Genomic DNA, 22686 nt, shown 5'->3' on the forward strand with positions numbered 1-22686 from the left:
CCCGCCGTCCGTTCTGCAGCCGGGGCGGGGCCTACTCTGCGGGAGGCATGGCCATTGGATAAATTGGCTGCTCATCACGCTAGATCGCGCTCCTATAGGGAAAGCCACTCGAAGGTCCTCATCTATTGGTCAGAACCAGTGTCAATCTCAGGTGCCTTTGTTTAATTGGAAGAGCACCCCTCTAAGCCGCGAAGCCTAATTGGGTCATAGGAACTTCAATACGCGAGGTATCTGGCGGAAGTGCGTGTAGGCAAAGGGGCGGGGTTCCTGCGGACCGCGCTGACTGCCTTTGCCTGTCCTTGGGCCCTGACTTAGGTGACAGCCACCAAGGTGGCATGCGAAAGTGGGGTGTAAGCTGTCAGGCGCCTCCGCAGGAGGACGAGGCCCTTTGCCATCGCCCTAACCAGGCGCGGTGGCAGAACCCCGTAATTCCAGAACGTGACGGGGTCCAGCACTAGGGTCAAGAGTCCTAAGGGCAGCACTTGGGAGGCAGAGGCAGGTGGATCGCTGCGAGTTCGAGGCCAGCCTGGTCTACAAAGCGAGTGCAGGACAGCTAAGGCTACACAGAGAAACCTTGTCTCAGAAAACAAAAAACAAACAAACAAAGGAGTCCTAAGGGCCAATTTAAGCCACGCGAGCCCCTGCCTCAGATAAAAGGAAGAACGGAAGTGATAGGCTTCGGATTGAGTAGCTGAGCCAGGTCTCTCAAAGGATCTCTGAATGAGACTGGAGGCTGGCCGGAAGCATGTGTTGCTGCAGAATGTTAAGTCACAGCTTCTATGGCATCCTTCCCCGAGATGCTGACTTTAAGCAGCAACAGTGGGCATGGTGTGGGGTCTAACAGGAAACTGCCTTGCTGTGAGAACACACACAGCACCGGATTAAACCGTACATGGCTGTTTTGCTTCCATGTATTTCTATGCATGCATCATGTGGATGTGTGGTACCCTCAGAGGCCAGAAGAGGGCATGGGATCTGCTGGGACTAAAGTTATGACAGCTGTGAGTCGTGTGTGTGTGTGTGTGTGTGTGTGTGTGTGTGTGTGTGTGCGCGCGCGCGCGCGCGCGCGCTCGGGGGAGAGGTGTGTGCTGGGAATGGACCTGGGTCCTTTGGAAGAATAGCCTTAATCACTAAGACATCTTCCCCAGCCCTTCTTCATCGTATTTATTACTTACTTTTAGTTATCTTTTGGCTTTTTGAGGCAAGACTGCTCTATATAACCCTGGTTGTCTTGGAACTCTCTTTGTAGACCAGGCTGGCCTAGAACTCACAGAGGTCCACCTGCCTCAGCATCACAATTCCCGGATTAATGATGTGCACCACCACACCTGTCTCTTCACTGAACCTAGAGCTGGCTGTTCCTGTCAGAGCTCCCATGATCCTCCTCTATGCCTCCCTAGGTCTGAGCACCGCTAGCATTGCTTCTCCCTCCCCAGAAATCAAGTAAGGTCAACAAGGAGAGTTTGATCAACACTTGGGGTTTGGAATCGACCTTTGTGGATACTGTACTGAACCTCATAAAGCCAAGTGTGCGGTGCATGGCTGTAAACCTAGCAGTGGAGAAGTGAAAACAGGATCAAGGAGGCTCAGGAGACGGCTCATTAATAAATAAGCTTACCAATAAAGGCTGAGGACCTAAGTTCCAAACTCAGGTCGGAGGAAAGAGCTAACTTCGGCAAGTTGTCCTCTTATGTCCATGTTTGTCCTCCCCCAAATAAATAGATGTATTTCTAAAAGTGGGAGGAAACACTGAAGGCCGTCTTCAGCTATATATCCTGGGCTACGTGAGACCCTATTAAGCAGGGTGTGGGGGTGCATGGCTGTAATCCTAGCACTTGGGAGGCAGAGGCAGGTGGATCTCTGTGAGTTCCAGGCAAGCTAGGACTATGAGAGAAACCCTGCCTCAAAATAAATAAATAAATAAATAAATAAATAATAAATAAATAAGAAAGAAAAAGAAAGAGACCCTATCTAAAAGAGCAAAAACAAAAACAACCAGGCTGGTGGTGCAGGCCTTTAGTCCCGGCACGTGGTAAGGCAGAGGCAAGTGGATCTCTGTGAGTTTGAGGCCAGCCTGGTTGACAAGGCAAGTCCAGGACAGCCAGGGCTACACAGAGAAACCTTGTCTTTAAAAGACAAACAAAAACGATGCCAGGCACAGTGGCACACACCTTTATTCAGAGACTTCAAAGGTAGAGAGAGATAAATGTGTTTTTAGGCCAACCTGGTCTGTATAGGGAGTGCCAGGCCTCTCAAGGCTTCATGGTAAAACCAATTCTCACTATAGATGGCTGTGAGCCACCATGTGGTTGCTGGGAATTGAACTCACGACCTCTGAAAGAGCAGCCAGTGCTCTTAACCTCTGAGCCATCTCTCCAGCCCCCTACTTTCTTCTTTCTTTTTAAAAATTTTTATTTAAGTAATTTATTCAGATTACATCTCATTTGTTAGTACACAACTGTTTGTAACCTCAGTACCAAGGGATCTGGCACACTTTTCTTGTCTCCTCTGAAACCAAGTGTGTGTGGTACACATACAGACATGCAAAGCAAACACTCGTATACAGGGAGTATGACTTTATGTTTCGAACCAGGGTTTCTGTGTGTCCCTGAACTCACTCTGTAGACTAGGTTGGCCTTGAACTCACAAAGATCTGCCTGCCTCTGCTTCCCTGAATGCTGGTGTTAAAGGAGTGTGCCACTCCCACCTGGGGACTAAGACTTTCAAAAGTATTTTTTAATTTTGTGTGTTTTGCTTGTGTATGAGTGTGTACCACATACATGGCTAGGTGCCCAGAGGTCAGATGACAACACTGGATCAGTGGACCTGAGTTACAATGGGTATACATACATGTCCCCCAGGACATACACATTTCTTTTTTTTGAAAACCCATTGTGCTCACATTTGTTAACTCTTAGTTTTGTTAATTTCTTTGTTGTCAATGTTTCCGTGCAACAAGCTCATGACACCACCACCAGTGGCCCTACCCCACCCCCCCACCCCAAGTGCTGGGGACTGAATTTAGGAAGCATCCCACCACTTAGCTATATCCCTGGTCCACTCTTCACTGAAATAAGACCTGTTAAAATTATACTAAAACAAAAATATCTTTGCTTAGCTTTGGTTGAGATAGGCCTGTATTTCTTGGTTGATACCCAAATACAAGAGATACTGCTGAGCCATTTCTCCAGCCCTGAAATGCAACTTTTACCAAGGGCTGTGAAACAAAGAGCTGGTGGTTATAACCCAGTAGGGTGAGTACACAGGAGACCACAGAATGCACCTCAATGCCACAAAGAGCTGACCATACCTGTAATTCCAGCACTTGGTGGGAGCAGGACTGCTAAATCAAGACCCATTTAAGCTTCCCAGCAGGAACCAATCAAAAAGCAGAAACAGGGGCCTGGAGAGATGCTCTGAGCCTTGGACTTCCAGAGGACCCAGATTCAATTCCCAGTACTCCCAAGGGACACACAGGATATACAGAACAAACATATCGTCAAAATACCTACAAATCTGGGGGAAAATCATTCCTCAAACACATGCAATATCCCCTTTAGACTATGGCTTGGATATGTCCACCGTACTATTAGCACAATAGTATAGGAACGTGCTCTCAAGTTAATATTCTCAACCTGTGCACAGGTCATGGCCTCTTGGGGTCTTAAGACTATTGGAAAACAGGTATGATTTGTAACAGCAGCAGGGTAGCAATGAAAATAATTTCGTGGTGGGGTCAGCACAGGAACAACGAGCCACATTAGGGGTCACAGCATTAGAAAGGTTGAGAACCACTGCCACCTGTTATGAATAATGTAAACATCTGAAATGTGACCTGTGAAAGGGTTGCAGCCTACAGGCTGAGAGCGGCTAAGGGGTAGAGGATGGAGATGGCTCAGGTTGAATGCTTGCAGAGGATCCGGGTTCAGTTCTCAGCTCATGCCACCTGTAACTCCAGTTCTGGAAAGCTGACACCCATTCGGATTCCACAGGCACTGCATACACATGGTACACAAATGCACATCACTCAGAAAATACCTTATAGATTATATTGTTGCCTCAATCTCACTTCCTTGCTCAGAAATAACTAAGTGTATTGTAATAGGCCTAAGTGTAGCTCAGGGGTAGAGCGCTTTCCTGTTGTATGGGAGTACCTAGAGTCAATGTCCAGTTCTAAAATGAAATGTTTCATATGCTTCTATTCGCACCCCTTCTGCCCCCATTTCTGAGACAGGGTCTGTGCAGCCCAGGTCTACCAAGTGCTGGGACAAAAGGAGTGCACAAGCATGCTTGGCAGACCATGGAAGGTTTATTGTAAGCTGTGAGACTGGTCCTTGGGAGTTTCAGCCACATTAGAGTCCATCTTACTTTTAAAAATAAGGCATGGCTACCTGTCCCACACACCGGACTGCAACAAAACAAAGCTGGATAGTTGCTCAGCCTAGCAGAATTTCTGTAAGGACAAAGTACCTAACACTTGCACTGCTCTGAACCCAGGCTCACACTAAAACAGACTTAGACTAACTAGCCTTTTAGGCCAGCCTTGTTTAAATATTATGCAGCCAAGGATGAAGGACTGCCCTGCCCGTACCTAAGTGCTAGGACCACAGGTATGGTCAGGCTGCACCGTATTTTGCTGTAAATGCACACATTTTTTAAAATTGGTGTCTTATATGGACCAGGCTGGCTTGTCAGGATCCTGAGTGTTGGGCTTGAAGGCATATGTCCAAACCCCACCTAGATAGCTAACATTTAGATGTGGTGGAGTGTGCCTTCACTCCCAACTCCAGAGGCAGAGGCAGCCTGCTGTGAATTCCAGGCCAGCAGGGACTCCACAGTGAGACCCTGTATGTTCCTATCTGTAGGTACACACCATAGGATCTGCACAGGCTAACTTCTGTTCTAAACTCCCTTTTTAGTTTGCTTATAGCCTAGGCTGCCCTCTGATCCTGGCTCAGCAGTCTGAACACTTGACACTCATGAGGACTGGAGTTCTGGTTTAGGTTTATAATCAATGTGTACGAAGTGTCCAGGGCCTGAGATGGTTTTCTACTCTTGCTGGGCAACCCCTCTTGCCCATTTAAGTTGTTAAGATAGCTACTAACTGCTCAGAGGACCTGGGTTCAAATTCCCAGACACATATGGAACAACCTGTTACCACAAAGGCTTAAAGTCTTCTTGCATCTGAGGAGACCTGCATAAACCTGGAGCACTGTGTGGTGTCAGGGTTTCTCTGTGTGGCCCTGGCCATCTTGGAACCTAGCAGAGTTGGTCATTTCTTCCACCATGTGAGTCCTGGAGGTCAAACTCAGGTTGGCAGGCTTAATTGTAAGCATCCTTTTGTTTCTGCTAGGCTGTCCTGAAACCTACGTTAGTGTGCTGCCATGCTGCCAGAGTTAAGTCTCACTTTGTAACCTTGACAACTACCACCTGAGCCACCTTCCCAAATCTGTCCTTTTCTGACTTAACTTCTGAGCTACGCACACACAGAAATTACTAAGGAATTAACATCTTTATCTTTGGCACTTCATGTAACATGGCCTGGAACACAATGCATTCCTGCTACACAGATTTCAGAAGCTGGGAAAGAGGCAACACTGGAGGAGCTGAAAGACGGTACAGGAGGACAACACATTGTTTTATTTCAATCGAGTCACAACACGTGTCCAGCTGCTGCACGGTGCGCCCACAGCCTCCCTTTACAGTCCCATGTTACAGGGTTTCCTGTGACAGTACAGCAAGCCTCTATTCCAAATTTCCCCTCAGAAATAAACTCCATTCCAGTAAGGGATAAATACATCAAATTACAGCAAAAAGAGACTTAAAAGGACAGCCAAGAAATCTTCCAACAGTTTATTAGAAAGAATGTAGACATTTAAAAAAATCCCCACTGTCATGAACATAAATTGAGGTTTTCCAGCCAGGGCATAAGCTGAAATCAAAACAGAAAATTAAAAAAAAACAAAAAAACAAAAACCCAATAGTGTATTAACATGTTCCACTCATTTGCCATACTGACAGTGCAAATACAAATCTGTTCTAAAATGTACATACTCTCAAGCAACAATGTACAGCTTTCTTAGTCCTCCATGCTAAGAGATGTAAAAGCTTAAGGGCCAAACAATACCAAATGTATAGGCTTCAAAACCATCTAAGTTAGGGCATTCACTAGTTTTAGCTAAAATACACCTGAACACTGAGAAGTGATCACTTACAATGATGTATATATTTTTGAAAAATAAACTTTAGTGGAATAATTCTGAAGGGTGCACTGGAAGAATGGCAAGCTATCATTTTAGGATAATCAGCAAATTTGTCTCAGCCTCCTTCAAGTCATGGTCTAGGATCTACACCTGTGTCTTTCCCTAAGCTGAGACCCTCCTAAGATGTAAATAACTGTGTTATGAAGAGAGAAGACTTAGGTGAACATGTTTATTCATCAGAGCTGCTGTATCAGTTGCCTGGGATCTCAACTGCTTTATAGAATCCTGGGAAATGTTCATGCATAAGGATATTGCCTTAGCTGACTTAAATTGCCCCATACAATGGTACGTTATCAACCCTTAGTGAAGCCTTTAAAAAAAAAAAAAATCCAGGTTGAAAAACGGGTTAAAGGAGGCAAGTACAGCATCTGCCTTTAGAGCTACCATCAACTCAGGGATTTTCTCAGTATGAAATCTTGCAGAAGTTATTTTTCTTTCTCAAAATCCAGGCGATGACAACATTCCTTACTCCAGATCTGGCATTTCTGAAAGTATTTTTAGAAACAATTAGCAAGGTCTACAAGAGAACTAGGAAGACTCTAACACTTAAAAGACAGAGCTCCCTAACAGCCATCTCTGAGCACTTGTAAAAGCATGCAACCACATCTTAAAGAGGAAAAGGTGTCTAAGAACTGTGACAGGCCTTTAGGCTCTTTCCTTAGTTCACTAGCCCATCTTCATTCCTGGAAATGCCTTCTCCTTTCTTTCTTTTATTTTTTTTGTCTTCTAAGACAGGGTTTCTCTGTGTAGCCTTGGCTGCCCTGGACTTCTCATAGTGACCCGCCTATCCCTGCCTCCCAAGCCTTCTCCTTCCTTACATCTGGCTGTAACTCCAATTCCAAGGGCTCTGACAGACTTCTTTTTTGTTGTTGTTGTTTTGTTTTCTGTGTAGCCTTGGCTGTGCTGGAACTAGCCTCGTAGACCACGCTGGCCTCTAACTCAAGAGATCTGTGTGCCTCTGCCTCTGCTTCCTGAGTGCTTGTATTAAAGGTGTATGCCAACATGCCTGGCTTCTGAGAGCCTCTTGTTCTCTCCAGACACCATATATACATGTAGTGCAGACATAAGTAGGTAAAACAGAGAACATAAAATAATTATAAACCGGGCGGTTGTGGCAAGCCTTTAATTCCAGCACTCAGGAGGCAGAAACAGGCGGATCTCGAGGCCAGCCTGGTCTACAGAGTGAGCTGCACAGAGAAACCCTGTCTTGAAAAACAAACAAACAAACAAACAAATAAGTAAAAGAATTACTTTTGGAAAGTGTAATCTTGCCTTTCACTTTTCCTGGTGCCTGCTCAGACTTTCATGTTATCTACCCCACTGTTCTTTTAAACTAAATTGTCCTTTAGCTTAAACAATCAAGCCACAGATGGTGTCTGCTCTAAAACTCTGGTCCCAGTGCAGACAACCAATGCACTAGAAAAATTAGAACAAAACTAAACCCAAGACACTCACTTTCATCATCACTGTCTTGCGAATCCTGAAGAAGAAAATTTATAAGGTTACCAAGCTGATCATACATACGTTAACAGAATAACTTATCCTAAAAATTCTAAGCATTTTTTTTTACTACAGCAGCAGAGTATAGTTACACGGAACCTAGGAATTTAATGATAAACTCAAGACCTCAATTTCCTAAAGTGCACAGCCATGTAGCAGCAGTACCGTCTTTCTGTGAAAAGTGCTGTGTGCTTCTTGATGGAGCTGAGCTCACCCCCACACTCTCCTACAACTTTGTTGTCCTCTCTTGGCAGTGGATGAAAGGAAAAATGACAATACAAAGAAGACAATAAATTCTAATTCTATGGACTGAAGCTGAGAATTCTCCTATTACATAAACTGTGTCAAGATATTAAGAGATTGTTGAGGAAATAAAGTCTAAAGTAGTTGAATACACCCTCCTCTTAACACATTGATATTTCTTGATTACTAGCGTCATTGACCTGGCTTTAAATCCTACCTCCTTGGTAATGATAATCTCTTAACTCTTACCTTTATATAATGACTTGTTAAAAATATGATCCCTAATAAGCTACAAAAATACAATTTCCCCAGTAGGCAAAAATCCCTAAAAACTGGATATATCAACACACACACACACAACCTAGCATTTCTTTAAGATGTTAAGAAACAAGACAGGGAGTGAGAGTAGGGCTCAATGAACACTTGCAGGAGAGCTACTGAGCACACAAGACCATGTAAATTAACTGCCTTTTACTATTTAAAAAAGGCCTCATATACTTACATCATCTGCTCCATCTACTTCTGGTAAATCTACATCCTCATCACCACCCATGTGATCCATCATCTATTTGAAGGAGGAAAAAAAAAACAGTTTTACTAAGCTATACACTGCAGAATAAGTTTTTAATTCAGCATCAAGGAATGCAGCAAAAGAAATTTAAGTACTTTGATTTCCATAAGGGAAACTGCTTTTTTTTTTCTTCCCCCAGACAGGGTTTCTCTGTGTAGCCTTGACTGTCCTGGGCTCACTTTGTAGTCCAGGCTGGCCTCGAACTCAGTGATCCACCTGCCTCTGCCTCCCGAGTGCTGGGATTAAAGGCGTGTGCTACCATGCCCGGCTTCATATTCAGCCTCTTGAAGGAAGACTAGGAAGGAAGGTGCCATCGTGACGCACACCTTTAAGCCCAGCACTTGGAAGGCAAATCTCAGTGCATTTTCAACTACATAGAATTTCAAAGAGAGACACTGTCCCCTACAAAAGGCCTGGTGCTGACTAGACTACAGCAATATCGTATTTGGCAGGAGTCAGGAGGTGAAAGGAACAAACGCCGTCAATGATGGCACAACATATTCTCTCCCTACTGAATAAGAACCATTTGAGATGCTCAGTAACCAGTTAAACACATGTTGGAATCTTTCTTCATTTTGAGACAGTCCTGTGTCCCCAGTCTGCCCTGGAACTTACTTTGTAGCTGAGGATGACCCTGATTCTCCACTTACTAAGTCTGTGCTATCATCTCTGGCTTCAAAAATTCTGGGGATTGAGAATGACATCTGGGCTCATACAAGCTGAGCAAGCACTACCTGAATCACATCCCTCCTTAAAATTATTTCCCTGCTGTGGTCATAGTAAGATATCTGTGATATTTACATAAAAATCCTTCTCTGAGCCGGGCGTGGTGGCGGGTCGCTGTGAGTTCGAGGCCAGCCTGGTCTTCAAAGCAAGTCCAGGACAGCCAAGGCTACACAGAGAGACCCTGTCTCGAAAAACCAAAAAAAATTTAAAACAAACAACAAAAAACAAAAACAAAAACACCTTCTCTGTTCAGAGACAAGGTCTTACTATATATAGCCCTGGCTGTCCTTGAACTCAGATATCTGCCTAGCCTAGAGAGCCAAGTTCCAGGACAGATAGGGCTGCTACACAGACAAACGTCTCGAAAACCAAAAAAGGTGACTCCGAGGGGCTAGTTGAAAGCATCTGTTACTCTAGCAGAAGACCAGGTTTTGATTTCCAGCAAGCACCAAGCAGCTCATAACCCTCTGTAACTCTATTTTCAGGGATTCTGACACTGTGTTTTGATCTCCATAGGCACTAGGTTCCCATGTGGTCCAGACACACACATTAAAATGAAAAAAGCAGACCAAGGACAATGCATGCAGTAAACCTAATACCCCTTTTCAGATCTAGCCAATGGACACCATATTCTCCACAACTGTGTGGAGAGCAGGGACTGACTCAGACATGAACTCTGTTGCTCCCTATTTGACCACTTCCCTTTGGTAAGGAGACCTGGTAACACTAAGAGAAAGAGTAAGCAGGATACCAGGAAGAGAGCTAATAGGCTGTGATCGTAATAGTGGGGGACAAGGTCCCCGCTTCTGTCACAGACCTAGGGGAGTGGAATAGGATGAAAGAGGGAGGGAGCGAGGTATTAACAAATGAGATGTAATCTGAATAAATTACTTAAATAAAAAATTTTAAAAAGAAAGAAGAAAGTAGGGGGCTGGAGAGATGGCTCAGAGGTTAAGAGCACTGGCTGCTCTTTCAGAGGTCCTGAGTTCAATTCCCAGCAACCACATGGTGGCTCACAGCCATCTATAGTGAGAATTGGTGCCCTCCTCTGCCGTACAGGCATACATGGAGTCAGAATACTGTATACATAACCAAGCAATCAATTAAAACACACACACACACACAAAATAAAACAACAACCACAACCACAAAAACAGCATTATGGGGCAGGTAGAGAACTTACCTCAGAGAAACGGTCAAAATTAGACATGTCTTCATCTGAGTCATCCTCCCAGTCTTTCCAGTTATTGAAGTCCACACTAAGCCAATTAAGCTACAGATCAACAAAAACATTGCCTCCATGTTACTTGTAATCACTAATGGGACACAGAATTAGCACAAAAGATAAAAATCCTTGAGAGCTGGGTGTGGTGGCACACACCTTTAATCCCAGTGCCCGGAGGCAGAGGCAGGCAGATCGATTCGAGTTCAAGGCCAGCTTGGTTTACAAAGCAAGTCCAGGACAAGCAAGACTACACAAAGAAACCCTGTCTCGGAGGGGGGGGGGGGGTTAATCAGGCTATAAGACATTATCAATGAGCAAGGGCCCAGCCCATCATGGGTGGGGCTACCCCTAGCCTGCTGAGTTCAGAATAATCAGGGCTACACAGAGAAACCCTGTCTCGAAAAGCAAAACAAAAACCAAAAAGGCTATATCAACTAGGGACTGATTCTGTGACATTCATTGAGATCCAAGAATAGAACACCATCTTTAATACTATTATAAAGATTCCATATTGCAAATACATATTTATTAATTCTTATTAAAAGGTTAAATGTCAAATACAGAAAACAAAAACCTACCTTTGCCCTTTCCTTTGTTAACCTAGGCCACGACTGGCCAGACTCTCCTTTTCGCAAACAACATAAGATCGATCTGTCCGTTCTTTTATGCTTGGAATCCTAAAACAAAAGCATCACACCATTTTCTCTCTACTATCATGATAAAAAAAAAAAAAAAAAAAAAAAAAGCCTGTTCCTAATCCCAGCACTCAAGAGGCAGAGGCAGGAGGATTGCTGTGAGTTCCAGGCCAGCCTAGTCTACAAAAGTGAGTCCAGGACGGCCAAGCCTAAACAGAGAAACCGAGTCTCAAAAAACCAAAACAACCAGACACACACACACACACACACACACACACACACGCCTGTTCCTTTGTTTTTGGGGTGGTAGTGGTTTCAGGTTTCTCTGTGTAGCCCTAGCTGTCCTGGATTCTTTGCAGACCAGGCTGGTCTCACCGAGCTCTGCCTGCCTCTGCCTCTCAGACTGCTAAGATTATATAGGTAGGTGCCCTGCTGCCCATCTCTTTCTGCTGTTAAGGTTATTTGTATAAAACTGTTTCTCAGCTTCTCCCTTAACCCGGCTATCACACAAATATTTGAGGCTGTATTATATTAACAAGCTTCACAGCACAAGAACTAAACAGTTTTAACAGTATTCTTAACCCTCTAAGCTAATTTGGCTTCCTCCCAGAGATAACTACTGTATTTTGTGGCTTTCCTTGTTGAACTTCTCTTTCCCTATGTCCCCTAGACCTCTCCTAGGGCTAAATCCCCTACTTCCTCTTTAACTCCTCCCCCAAAGTCCTGCCCCTGCCCCACGGTTGGTTGTAAGCTGTTTTACTGGCACATCAGAAGGCAATTAGGGAACAGTGTTTACACAGCATGGAGGCAGGAGATTCTCAGAATAAGGATTGTGACTAGATAAGGGAAAGTAGAGAAATAAGCATTTGAATTATGCCATATCCTACTTTCCCATTTCACAGGGAAGCAACTCCATCACTGAGCTTTATTTCCATAATTTGGCCATTACTGCATATCCCTGCTGGTCTTGAACTCAGGGTGTTCTTAGTATGTGAGGGACCCTCTCTACACAAAGTTTTGTCTCTTTCCTTTGGCTGGTTTTTCTATGTAGGCAAAAGCTGTCTCTCCCCAACTTTCTGAAAGTTCGACTTATAGGTACAACTCACCTAACTGGTTCTTTTTTCAATTCTTTCCCTATATTTTCTAAAAACTTGATTTTTTGAGAAGACACACTTCAAAGTTACTGTCATCTGTCTAGTGACAGAAAAAAATAACATGTAGAAAGGGAAGATGCACAACAGAGCAGTCTCTAAACTCTTAGGCTATGCAGATTTAATGTTTACTATTGTGTTCATTTGAATGACAGGCTCATAGGGACCGGCACTACTGGGAAGTGCCTCTTCCTAGCCATGCAGATGTAGAGCTCTCAGCTTCCTCTCCAGCACGTGTGTCGACACGCTTGCCAGTGTTCCCTCCATGAAATGGATTAGCCCTGAACTAAGTCTAAGAGTTGCAGTGGCCATGGTGTCTCTGGGGTGGGGGTGGAAGGAGATTAGACAACGACCAGCAGACTCATTTCCTCATAATTTAAGTCAGAATTAAAGCATCAATACTACTTACATTTGGATCAATACAATGGAAGAGATCAATTTCATTTAAATGTTTAAAATTATCACTTCCTCCAAGACAACTAAAAAAAGAAGAGAGTGGAATTAAAATAAGCCTCTCTAAACAGAAGATCAGATATAACTTCAGCAAAAGAAAACAAGTTATGGCACTCCATTTTTTTTTTTTTTTCCTTTGGACAGTCAAGGTTACACAGAGGAAACCCTGTCTCAAAAAATAAAACAAAAAAGTAAGCAGGCTGTACTGCTCCGCCCTCCATGCAGCACCCCTCCATGGCCTCTGCATCAGCCTCCAAGTTCGTGCCCTGACTTCCTTTGATGATTAACAGTGGCTGGGTAAGCCCAATAAATCCCTTTCACCCCAAGGTCATGGTATTTCATCACAGTAAGTCACTTTAGCTAAGACAAAAGGCAAATTACCTGAAAGTAAGTTTGGATTTTTCAAAGTTTACGTTAACATCTTTACTGTCTTCAACACAAAATTCAATGAATACATAGTCCCTTCGATCGTACCACTTTGCAGAAGCGGGCTGCCTATAGAGAAAATGATAAATTCAAGCAAGAATTCATTAAATTTAACTTCACAGTAATTTTTCTCTTCATCACAGTTCAGGTTTCACATTACACGCACCCTACATTCCAAGGGCTCAAACCAATTTCTGGAGGACTTAAAATTCCATGTTAGGGATTTTATTTTGGGGGAATGAGGCAGGGTGCTCATGTAGCCCATGTTGGCCGTCAACACTTGATGCTCCCTTGCCTACCTACAGAAAGCAATCTTTAAAAATAAACAAGCCAGGTGGTGGTAGCTAACACTATGCACTATGGAGGCAGAGGGATCTTTAAGTTTGAAGCCAGTCTAGTCTACAGAGTGAGTTCTAAGACAGCCAAATCTATGTAGAAAAATGCTCTCAATCAAACAAACAAAAAACCACAACAGAACCCCAAACCAAACACAACCAAAAACCCTCTTTTTTTTTTTTTTTTTTTTACAGCTGCTGTACTCAGCAGTTAACAGGAACTTTTAAAGCCAAAATCTAACATTTAACTCTATCCAATCACAAGATGATGTTTTAAACCATTACTACTGAAACTAAGATATATACATTTTATTTTAAAGAGAACTAAGCCACTTTCAAAGTAATATACTATTTTTACAGCCCTGCTTTCAACGTTAGAAATTTCGAAGTAAAAGTTGGGTGTGGTGGTGTACTTGTTTAACCTGAGCACTCAGGACAGAAGAGGCAGGTGGATCTTGGGGAGTTCAAGGCCAGCCTGGCCTACAAAGGGAGTCCAGGGCAGCCAAGGCTACACAGAGAAACCCCTGTGTCGAAGGGGGAAAAAAAAACCCAGAAAGAAAAGAAACTTAGAATTAACAGGAATGTAGCCCAGTGGCATGCTTTCCCAACATGTGCAGCGTCTGGTTCTGATGCACCAAAGCCTGGAACAGAAACACCCAGCAGGGTAGTGTCATCTCAGAACTCAGGAGACTAACAGACAGGAGCTGAGAGACTGCTGCTCAGTAGTACAGAGGACCGGCTTCTCTTGTAGAGGGGGGCGGGAGGAACACTTGTAGCCAATCTCTACTACTTGAGGTGCTAACCCAGCCCCACCTGGTGGTGAATGCCCTTAACCCCAGTGCACGGGAGGTAGAGGCTGGTGGATCTGTGTCCATCCTCATCTACAGAGAAGCTGTCTTGAAAAACTGAAACCAAACCAAACCATGACACATGGTAGCTTCCCAACTTGAAATGACAATAGCGGGCCAGAATAAAAGCCATCTCTTTAGTACCTACTGGCAGATGCCTCGAGCTCATTGTTTACTGTGCCTCACACCCTTGGCTTTTTCTTTAAAAAACAAACAAACAAACAAAACAAAAACAGGGTCTCACTGTTTAAGTGTGGGCTGGCCTGCAGTGAAAGAATTGTCCCACCTCTTGAATACTGTAATTACTGGCGTACCTCACCTACTCAGTTTGATTTGGTATCAGAGATTTCAAATACCTTTTTCCCTTATAAAACATGAATTTAAGTTATTACTGGTCTATTTTATAGTTTTTGTGTGTACACACACAGGTATCCATCCACAAATGTGCCTGTAGAAAGTCAGAGAACTACTTGCAGTTAGTTGGTTCTTTTAGTCTTGTGGGTTCTGGAAACCAAACTGATCTCCTGCAACCTCCTCCCCAGACAGGGTTTCTCTGCATAGCCCTGGCTGTCCTAGAACCCAGATATGTCTGTCTCCCAAGTGCTGGGATTAAAGGCATGTGCCACCACTGCCAGGCTAAGAACTGCTCTAAAAGTGCACATTTATAGTGACAAAGTTAAACAATATAACCAATCAACTTTTCTTTTGTTGTTCACTCATCATTTAAGACACAGAAATCAGCCTGGTGTGGTGGCACTGGCCTTTAGTCCCAGCACTCAGGAGGCAGAGGCAGGTGTGGATCACTATGATTTAGAGGCCAGCCTGGTCTACAAAGTGACAGGCCAGGACAGCCAGGGCTACACTAAGAAACCCTGTCTTGAAAAATAAAAAACAAAATAAACACCCCTCCCCCCAAAAAAACAGAAAGAGAAGAAAAGAGAAGCAGTGGAAAGTCAGCCTCTCAGAGTCACACCAAGTAACCAATGTTATGGGTTGACTTGTTTTCTGCCCATTTTTTTTCCGCTCGTCTGAATAGCACCTCAAAATGAGACTTTTAGTTGGAAACAGGTTTTAGAAGATAATTGAGTCAAAGCACGGTCTTTTTTATTTTTAATTTATTATTCACATACAGCGCACTGCCTGCATGTGAGCCAGCAGGCCAGAAGAGGGCATCAGATCTCATTATAGATAGTTGTGAGCCACCACCTGGTGCTGGGAATTGAATTGAACTCAGGACCTTTGCAAGAACAGTCAGTGCTCTTAACCTCTGAGCTATCTCTTCAGCCCCAAAGCGCAAACCTTAAACCTCCAATATGGCTGGAGCCCTTGTAGGGGAGATGAGAAGACAAAGAGAGCATCTCTGTTAGAACCATTTCCTAGACAAGAAAAAGCAGCCAAAGTAACTCTTGCTTAACTGTGAGGTTTCACAGCAGACCAGATGCGAGTCCTCTAGTTTAGGAAAGACCTTTTAGCTGAGTTAACACTGTGCATTCCCTCTGGTGAGACTCAACCTGCCTTTTCACAGCAGGCTAGACTAGAACAGCCTCTTTACAAACCAAGTCTCTGCACATACAAATGTGACAAATTCTTGTTTTTACTTGAAATATTGGGGGAAAATAGGATGATGGGGTAGAGATGGCTCAGCATTTCAACGACCTTAAATAAAGCCAGGCAGTGGTGGCATATGCCTTTAATCCCAGTAGCCGAGAGGCAGAGGCAGGAGGATCTGAGTTCAAGGCCAGGCTGGTCTACAGAGTGAGTTCCAGTACAGCCAGAGCTACAGAGAAAACTGTTTTGAAAAAAGTAAAATAGAACCTACCAACCACTACCAAAGACTTGTGCTCAGTTCTCAGCACTGCCATCTACATACGGACACCTACATGCTCACACATGAACAAAATCTTTTCTATCTAGTTACAAACACAACAATTGCCACAGACATGTGCTCTGGAGTTACGGAGAGTGTGAGTCCCACTTGGATGCTGGGAGCCACGCTGGCCATCTTCAAGAGCCGCTGAGTTCCTGTAGTTTGAGACAGGGCCTCTCTGGACAGCCCTGGCTGTCCTGCCTCCAACTCCAGAGCATTGCCTGGCTCTGCTTCCCAGGCACTGGGATTAAAGGCATGCACCACCACACCCAGCTTTTAAGTGCTGGACCATCTCCGAGCCTTGCTATTTTTTCCATCACCACCACCCCAATTTGTTTTCTAATCTGCTCAACTTGGGACATAGTTGGATTCAACTGAAGATATGCTCAGAGTAACCATCAAAAGCATCTCATGTGACCATGCCATAAAAAGCTCATTAGAGCTTGGAATCATTAATGTTTACTGCAAGTTTGTGCTGGGAATTGTGCAGGATTTAACAAGAGAGTGAATTCCCAGCTCTCCCTTGAGCCAGCTGTGTTGCCCCGGGGAGTCTAAGGTAGGACAATCACTGCAAGTTCCAGAACAGCCTGGTCTATGTTCTCTGTGCCACCTTAAGGGCCATGGCTCCAATGAACATGGTATATGGTTATGTAGGAAAACTGCTCAGGCCTCAGCTTCAGGCCTTCTCTCTCTCTCACACACACATACACACGTGTGCGCGTATAAACCATACAAATTGATTGTATGTTTGCATGTAGTACATATGAACGTGTGCAGATGGCTCGCAAACCCCAATAGTCGCAGTGCCCTGCCCATGCAGCAGAGTACCCAGCTTTTATGCGGATGAAGGAAATGTGAACCCAGAGCCTCAGGCCTGCTCAGCTACTGCTCTTCCTTGCTAAACACGTTCCCAGAGAAAAGTCCCCTTTCAGGTTTTTGTTTCTTTTTAAAGGAAAGTCTTGTTACAAGAATCTTAACTACAGTCAGGATGGCCTAAAACTGCAACAAACCCTTACCTTTCCAGTGCTGGTATTCCTCGAGGAGGCAGAAGGATGAGGAATTCACAAAAGAACGAAAACAAAACCGTTCTTGTTTGTTTTTCGAGACAGGGCTTCTCTGTGTAGCCTTGGCTGTCCTCGAACTCACAGAGATCTGCCTGCCTCTGCCTCCCGAGTGCTGGGATTAAAGGCATCCGCCATCACGCCCAGCAACAAAGCTGTTCTTTATATGCCAAAACAACAGGTCACCAAGGAAAACATTCACAAGACCCTGGGTTCTATTAAGTTTTAGATTCTCAAAGCTGGATTTCCAGTAGTTCTTGTGGTCTATTTTAAAAGGGGGTTAGCTCAGAAGTGGTGGTACATACCTTTAATCCCAGGACCCAGAAGGCAATGCTTAGGATCTCTGTTGAGTTCAGGGCTAGTGTGGTTTACATAATAAGACTCTGTCCCATTCCCCTCCTTGGCTAGGGCTACAGTGCAGTGGAAGGGCGAGCCAAACCCCAGGTTTTACCTTGGTAACAAAAGATTTGAAAGACAACAATTCTGCTTTTGAGAATTCATACACAGGTGGGCATGGTGGCATTGCTTGTGATCTCACTGTCTGGATGGTGGCAGGACTCATTACAGGTTCCATGTCAGCCTGGCACACATAGGGAGACCTACCTAAAACCCCCAAAGCCTGGCATGGAGGGAGAGTCAGTATTTAAGACCCCCTAAACGAGGTTTTACCTTCTAATTTTTTAAAACAGAAAATACAATTCAACAGAAATGTTAAATTAGCAATAGGAGTAACCCTACAACCCAGCAATTTTCGTCACTTTGTCCCTATGCCTTCTAGTTAAAGTCTAACTCAGCAAGAAAAAAAGGAATAATCAGTTGCCAGGTTACAGTGGTTAGGAAATCAACACTGAACAACGGCCATCATCAGTTACTCTTCCCAAGTTTAGAAGGCTCAAGATTTTGGATTTCTGGAAAGTAAAAATATAGCAAAAATAGGCCAGGTAGATCTCCTTGAGTTTAAGGCCAGCCTGGTCTACATAGTAAGACCCTGTCTCAAATTATAAAAATAGTGTATTTACAGCAAACATCAAATTGAACAACATTAACATTAGGCTGATTCTTCCAATTTTCCCTTTAGAATTCTAAGTCATTAGCTAATAAATGCCTTAACGTCGTTTTGGTTTCTTTTTGAGACAGGGTTTCCCTGTGTAGCCCTGGCCTCATTTTGTAGACCAGGCTAGCCTCAAACACTGAGAGCTCCACCTGCCTTTACATCCCAGAGCTCTGGGATTAAAGGCCTGCACCACCACACCTGCCCCTTGAGTGCCAGCCTGGTGTGCACAGAGAAACCTTGTCTTCAAAACAAAACAAAACAGGCGTGTATGCACACTGAGCCTCACTATGTAGATCTGACTGGCCTTGATCATGAAGGTATGCACCACCTCTAATTCCAACACTTGGGAGGTGGAGGGAGAAAGATTCAAAATTCAAGGGGAACCTTTTGTATGTGGAGACTATAGGCTACCTCGGTAGCATAGACCCTGACTCACACACAAACACACACACACAAACCCTTTAATAGGGGCTGGAGTGGTGGTGCACACTCTTAATCCTAGCACTCTAGGAGGCAGAAGCAGGTAGATTTCCAGCCTGGTCTACATAGTGAGTTCCAAGGCAGCTAGGGTTACACAGTGAGGACTCACTCAAAAACCCAAAACTTAATAGAGGTTAGAAAGATGGCTGAGAGCACTGGCTGCTCTTCCAAAGGACGAAGGGTTCTATCCTCAGCACCCACATGGGGACCAGATACCTCTTTTGGCCTCTGAAGAACTGCAAGCAGGTGATACACAGACAAACGCAGGCAAACATCCACATCCACTGCTCTTGCAGAAAACTCAGGTCCCACACTGGGTGGCTCACAACTGTGCCAAACTCCACATTCAGATCCAACACTGCAGGCACCAGCGTCAGAGTGTGTACACACACACACACACACACACACACACACACACACACACACACACACACACGCTTGCCTGGTACCCATAAAGGTCAGAAGAGGGCCCTGGGTCCCTGAACTAGAGTTATAGGTGGTTATGCGCCACCATGTGGGTGCTGGGAACTGAACCTGAGTCCTCTGCAAGAACAGCAAGCATTCTCAATCTGAGCTACTTCTCCAAGCCCAATAAAAACAAATCTTAAGAAAAATAAGCTGTAATAAAAAACATTAGTTTTGAAGATAATAGTATTGCCATTAGAAGACGGTTAGAATATATTGCCTACGATTTTCATCTGTTACCCACAGAACTCTTTCAAACGTCATTTTAAGCATACTACTTGTGTTTTTTGATTTATTACGTGCAGGAAAGTTTGCCTGAACATCATCCCCTAAAACTAGATCACGGATGGCGAGCCGCTGTGTGGTACTGGTAACAGAACCCGGGTCCTCTACAAGAACCAGAACTATTTACCACCGAGCCAACGCTCTGGCTCTTAAATCGGTACTTCTAGATGAAAAGATGTTTTGTTTGAAATATGTTCATCTACTAAATTGTTTTTACCTAGCAATTCATTTTTCTCCTTACAGATGCCCAAATCCATGTAGTAAATTAAGTATCAAAGAAGAAATAAAGGTTGTTTTATGTAAGTTTGTTTTAAGAAGGCAAGTCTGACCCTGGAATACAGCCCAGTTGATAGAGCTTCTTCTTAGCACGTGGCTGGGTCCACAACACCTCAAAGGTAAAATATGCATCAGTGCTGGTGAGAGGGCTGAGCAAGGGATGGCTCCTGCTGCACCTGACAACTTTAGTTCTATCCCCCACAGACCTCCGTTCAGGGTGTCCTCTCACCTCCAGGAGCACACAGAATAAATATAATTAAAAAAGTAGAAGCCAAACCTGTTCAATATCGGGTTTTATGGGGGAGCGGCTCCAAATTTCTTTACACTTTTCTAGCACTACATGCCTTCTTCTACTAGAACCTGTTTCTCACCCACTAACTAGTATTAGGGTGTCGTTAAGGTCGTGCATAGCACCCACCTATTACCACTCCTAAATCCTGTACTTCAACTTTTTTCACAAAAGTTTTCCTGCTAAGGCCTAGAAAAGTAAGACCAAAAATACTTAATAGGTTTAAAAAAAAAAAAAAAAAGCAAGCCCTCTTTACCAAAAAGCTAAGATTGTTAATAGAATCTGTAACCAGCTCCGCATAAACAAATTAAAGTCTTCGGACCAGTTAGATCTCCGTTCCGTGCTCCATCCACCCAAAGTTTACGGAGGAACACAGAAAAGGTCCACAAGTATCTTGTGACTAGACACGTGCAGGGCGACTCGCTCCACAGTTAACTACTACTGGCCGCCACGGCAGGGCAAAACGTTCCCCCTTTTCAGGAGACCGGAGTTAGGAAGGTGTGGAAGGGCGCTGGGGAACTTCGCCGTGGTGACGGCATGGCCCCCCTAGTTGCCTAGCAGTGCGTGCCGCCGAGGGCGGAGGGCCGCGTGGTGGCCTCCCGGTCGCACCAGCACGCCGGCACTCACGAGTGCTCCGAGCCCGGGGCCTGGTCGGGAGGCGAGCACCGAGGGCTGGGCTCCGGGCGCCCTCCCGGCAGGAAGCTCCCGGACGAGTTGGGGGCCTAAGTTCCCGGAGTCCCGAGCGCGCCAGGCCGCCCGGGGAGGAAAAGTGGGATCTGGGGGGGACGGACCGGGGGTGGGGGGTGGGGGAAGCGGACATCTGGAGGAAGAAAATGTCCTCCAACGGTAACCGGACCGAGGATGCAGGACCTCGCAGCTCACACGGCAGCGCTGCCCCGGGCCATGGAGGAGAAAGGCGGCGGGCCGCAGGTGGGGGGGGAGGGCGGGCGAGGGAGCCGTTTCCCGGCAGCCGCCGAGTTCCCGGCGCGGCCTCGCTCCGGGACGACCTTCCCACGGCGGGATGTCGCACTCACATGGTGACCGGGGAGGGGGCCAGGCGAACGGGTGGGCGGGCCTCACAGGCGGCGGCTGGCGAGCGGACTCCTCTCCGGCGGCGGCGGCGGCGACTCCGGCGTCCTGTGCCCGGTCGCGGCCTCTTCTCGCTCCCGTAAGGCGACGGGATCGACCTCGATGCCCAGAATGCACCGCGCGGAGAGCGGCCGCCTCAGCCCAGGGGAAGAGGGAAGTGTAGGAAAAGGGGCGCGAGGACGGAGAAGGAGCGAGGGAGCGAGCGAGCGTGCGTGCGTGCGAGCGGGGGGTGGTGAGGCCGGGCGGCGGCTGGTGACGCAGCAAAATGCCCGGGCCCGACCGCCGCGCGTGCGCAGTCCGAGGGCCCGGGCTCGGCGCGGCTTTCTAGAGATCTCTACGGAAAGGGCGGGGCCTCCGGGTTCCTTCGCGACGCTTCCGAGCCCGCCCGTCCGCCCTCAGCCTTCCCGTCGGCCCTCGCGGCCTCGGTGGTGTGCGGCTTCCCGGGCTGCTGTCTCGCGTTACTCGGCCGTTGGCCGCTAACCGCCCGAGCACGCGGCGCGGGCTGCCCGGGGAGGCGGCGGGAGGCACCGCTAGTGCAGGAATCTGGCTCCGGAAGGATGTGATGGTGGACATTTTTGATTGAGGCAGGGGCTGGCCTCGAGCTCGCGGCAATGAACGGCTTCGGCCCCGCGAGTGTTGAGATCACAGCCCTGTGCAGCCATGCATCCCCGGCTGGCGGCACCCATTAGCGTCTGTGGAAAACCAGCTCCGTTCTCAGCCCGGGCTCGCTTTTTTCTGAGTGTTGGAATCCCGCCCTGGGGAGTGGGAAAGCGCGGCCTCTAGCTGAGAACCTGCTTTTAACAATTTGCCTTTCCCCTGCCCTGAGACGAGGCGCCGTGGGTGAGACCAGGAGGGAAGAAGACTTTGTGGACATTCTGTCTCCATGTGGATGGACTGGTTCTGCGAATAATGCGCTAGGGTTTTTAGATTAGTAACCAAACAGTATTTGTTCGTCAGAATTAGGACAGAGGTAGATGAACGAGCCACTATTTAGGGCCCGACACAGGTTTTAAAGCATAAAACGTTTGGGGAGAGAGTTTCCAGGGGAGCTGTGCTGTGCAATGAAAGCTGTATTTAGATCTGCAAAATAGAGGCCCTGGGCTCAAATATGGCTAAAGGGGATGTAAAAACTATTTTTTGTTTTTTCGAGATAGGGTTTCTCTGTGTAGCCTTGGCTGTCCTGGACTCATTTTGTATAACAGGCTGGCCTCGAACTGAAAGCGAGGATCCACCTGCCTCTTTCCTTAGAGGCAGAATTAAAGGCGTGCACCACCACACCCGGTTTGGCCCAGACTTCCTTTTTTTTTTAAAGATGTATTTATTAGTATGTATACAGTGCTCTGCCTGCATTTACACCTGCAGGCCAGAAGAAGGCAACAGATAACATTATAGATGGTTGTGAGCCACCATGTGGTTGCTGGGAATTGAACTCAGGACCTCTGGA

General features: G+C 45.8%; 1 protein-coding gene across 1 annotated transcript; it reads right to left on the reverse strand.

The window, feature by feature from the left end:
- Window positions 1–5838: 5838 nt before the first annotated feature.
- On the reverse strand, window positions 5839–21545 carry PTGES3 (prostaglandin E synthase 3). Its single transcript, XM_084758611.1, has 8 exons — window positions 21188–21545; window positions 13149–13262; window positions 12724–12793; window positions 11107–11205; window positions 10487–10576; window positions 8509–8571; window positions 7719–7743; window positions 5839–6748 (listed from the first exon to the last, which is right to left on the reverse strand). Coding segments are annotated over exons 1-8 (483 nt in total). The 5' UTR covers window positions 21190–21545; the 3' UTR covers window positions 5839–6728.
- Window positions 21546–22686: the final 1141 nt, after the last annotated feature.

Source organism: Acomys minous, assembly GCF_964271855.1.
Source record: "Acomys minous genome assembly, chromosome: 15".
NCBI classification, from domain to species: domain Eukaryota; kingdom Metazoa; phylum Chordata; class Mammalia; order Rodentia; family Muridae; genus Acomys; species Acomys minous.

Excerpts from the sequence above, each read along its gene's own strand:
- PTGES3 (XM_084758611.1), bottom strand. Across the intron at positions 11,206-12,723 it reads TCCATTGTATTGATCCAAAT|GATTCCAAGCATAAAAGAAC; the intron begins GTAAGTAGTATT and ends CTTTTGTTTTAG. Across the intron at positions 10,577-11,106 it reads TAACAAAGGAAAGGGCAAAG|CTTAATTGGCTTAGTGTGGA; the intron begins GTAGGTTTTTGT and ends GTTGATCTGTAG.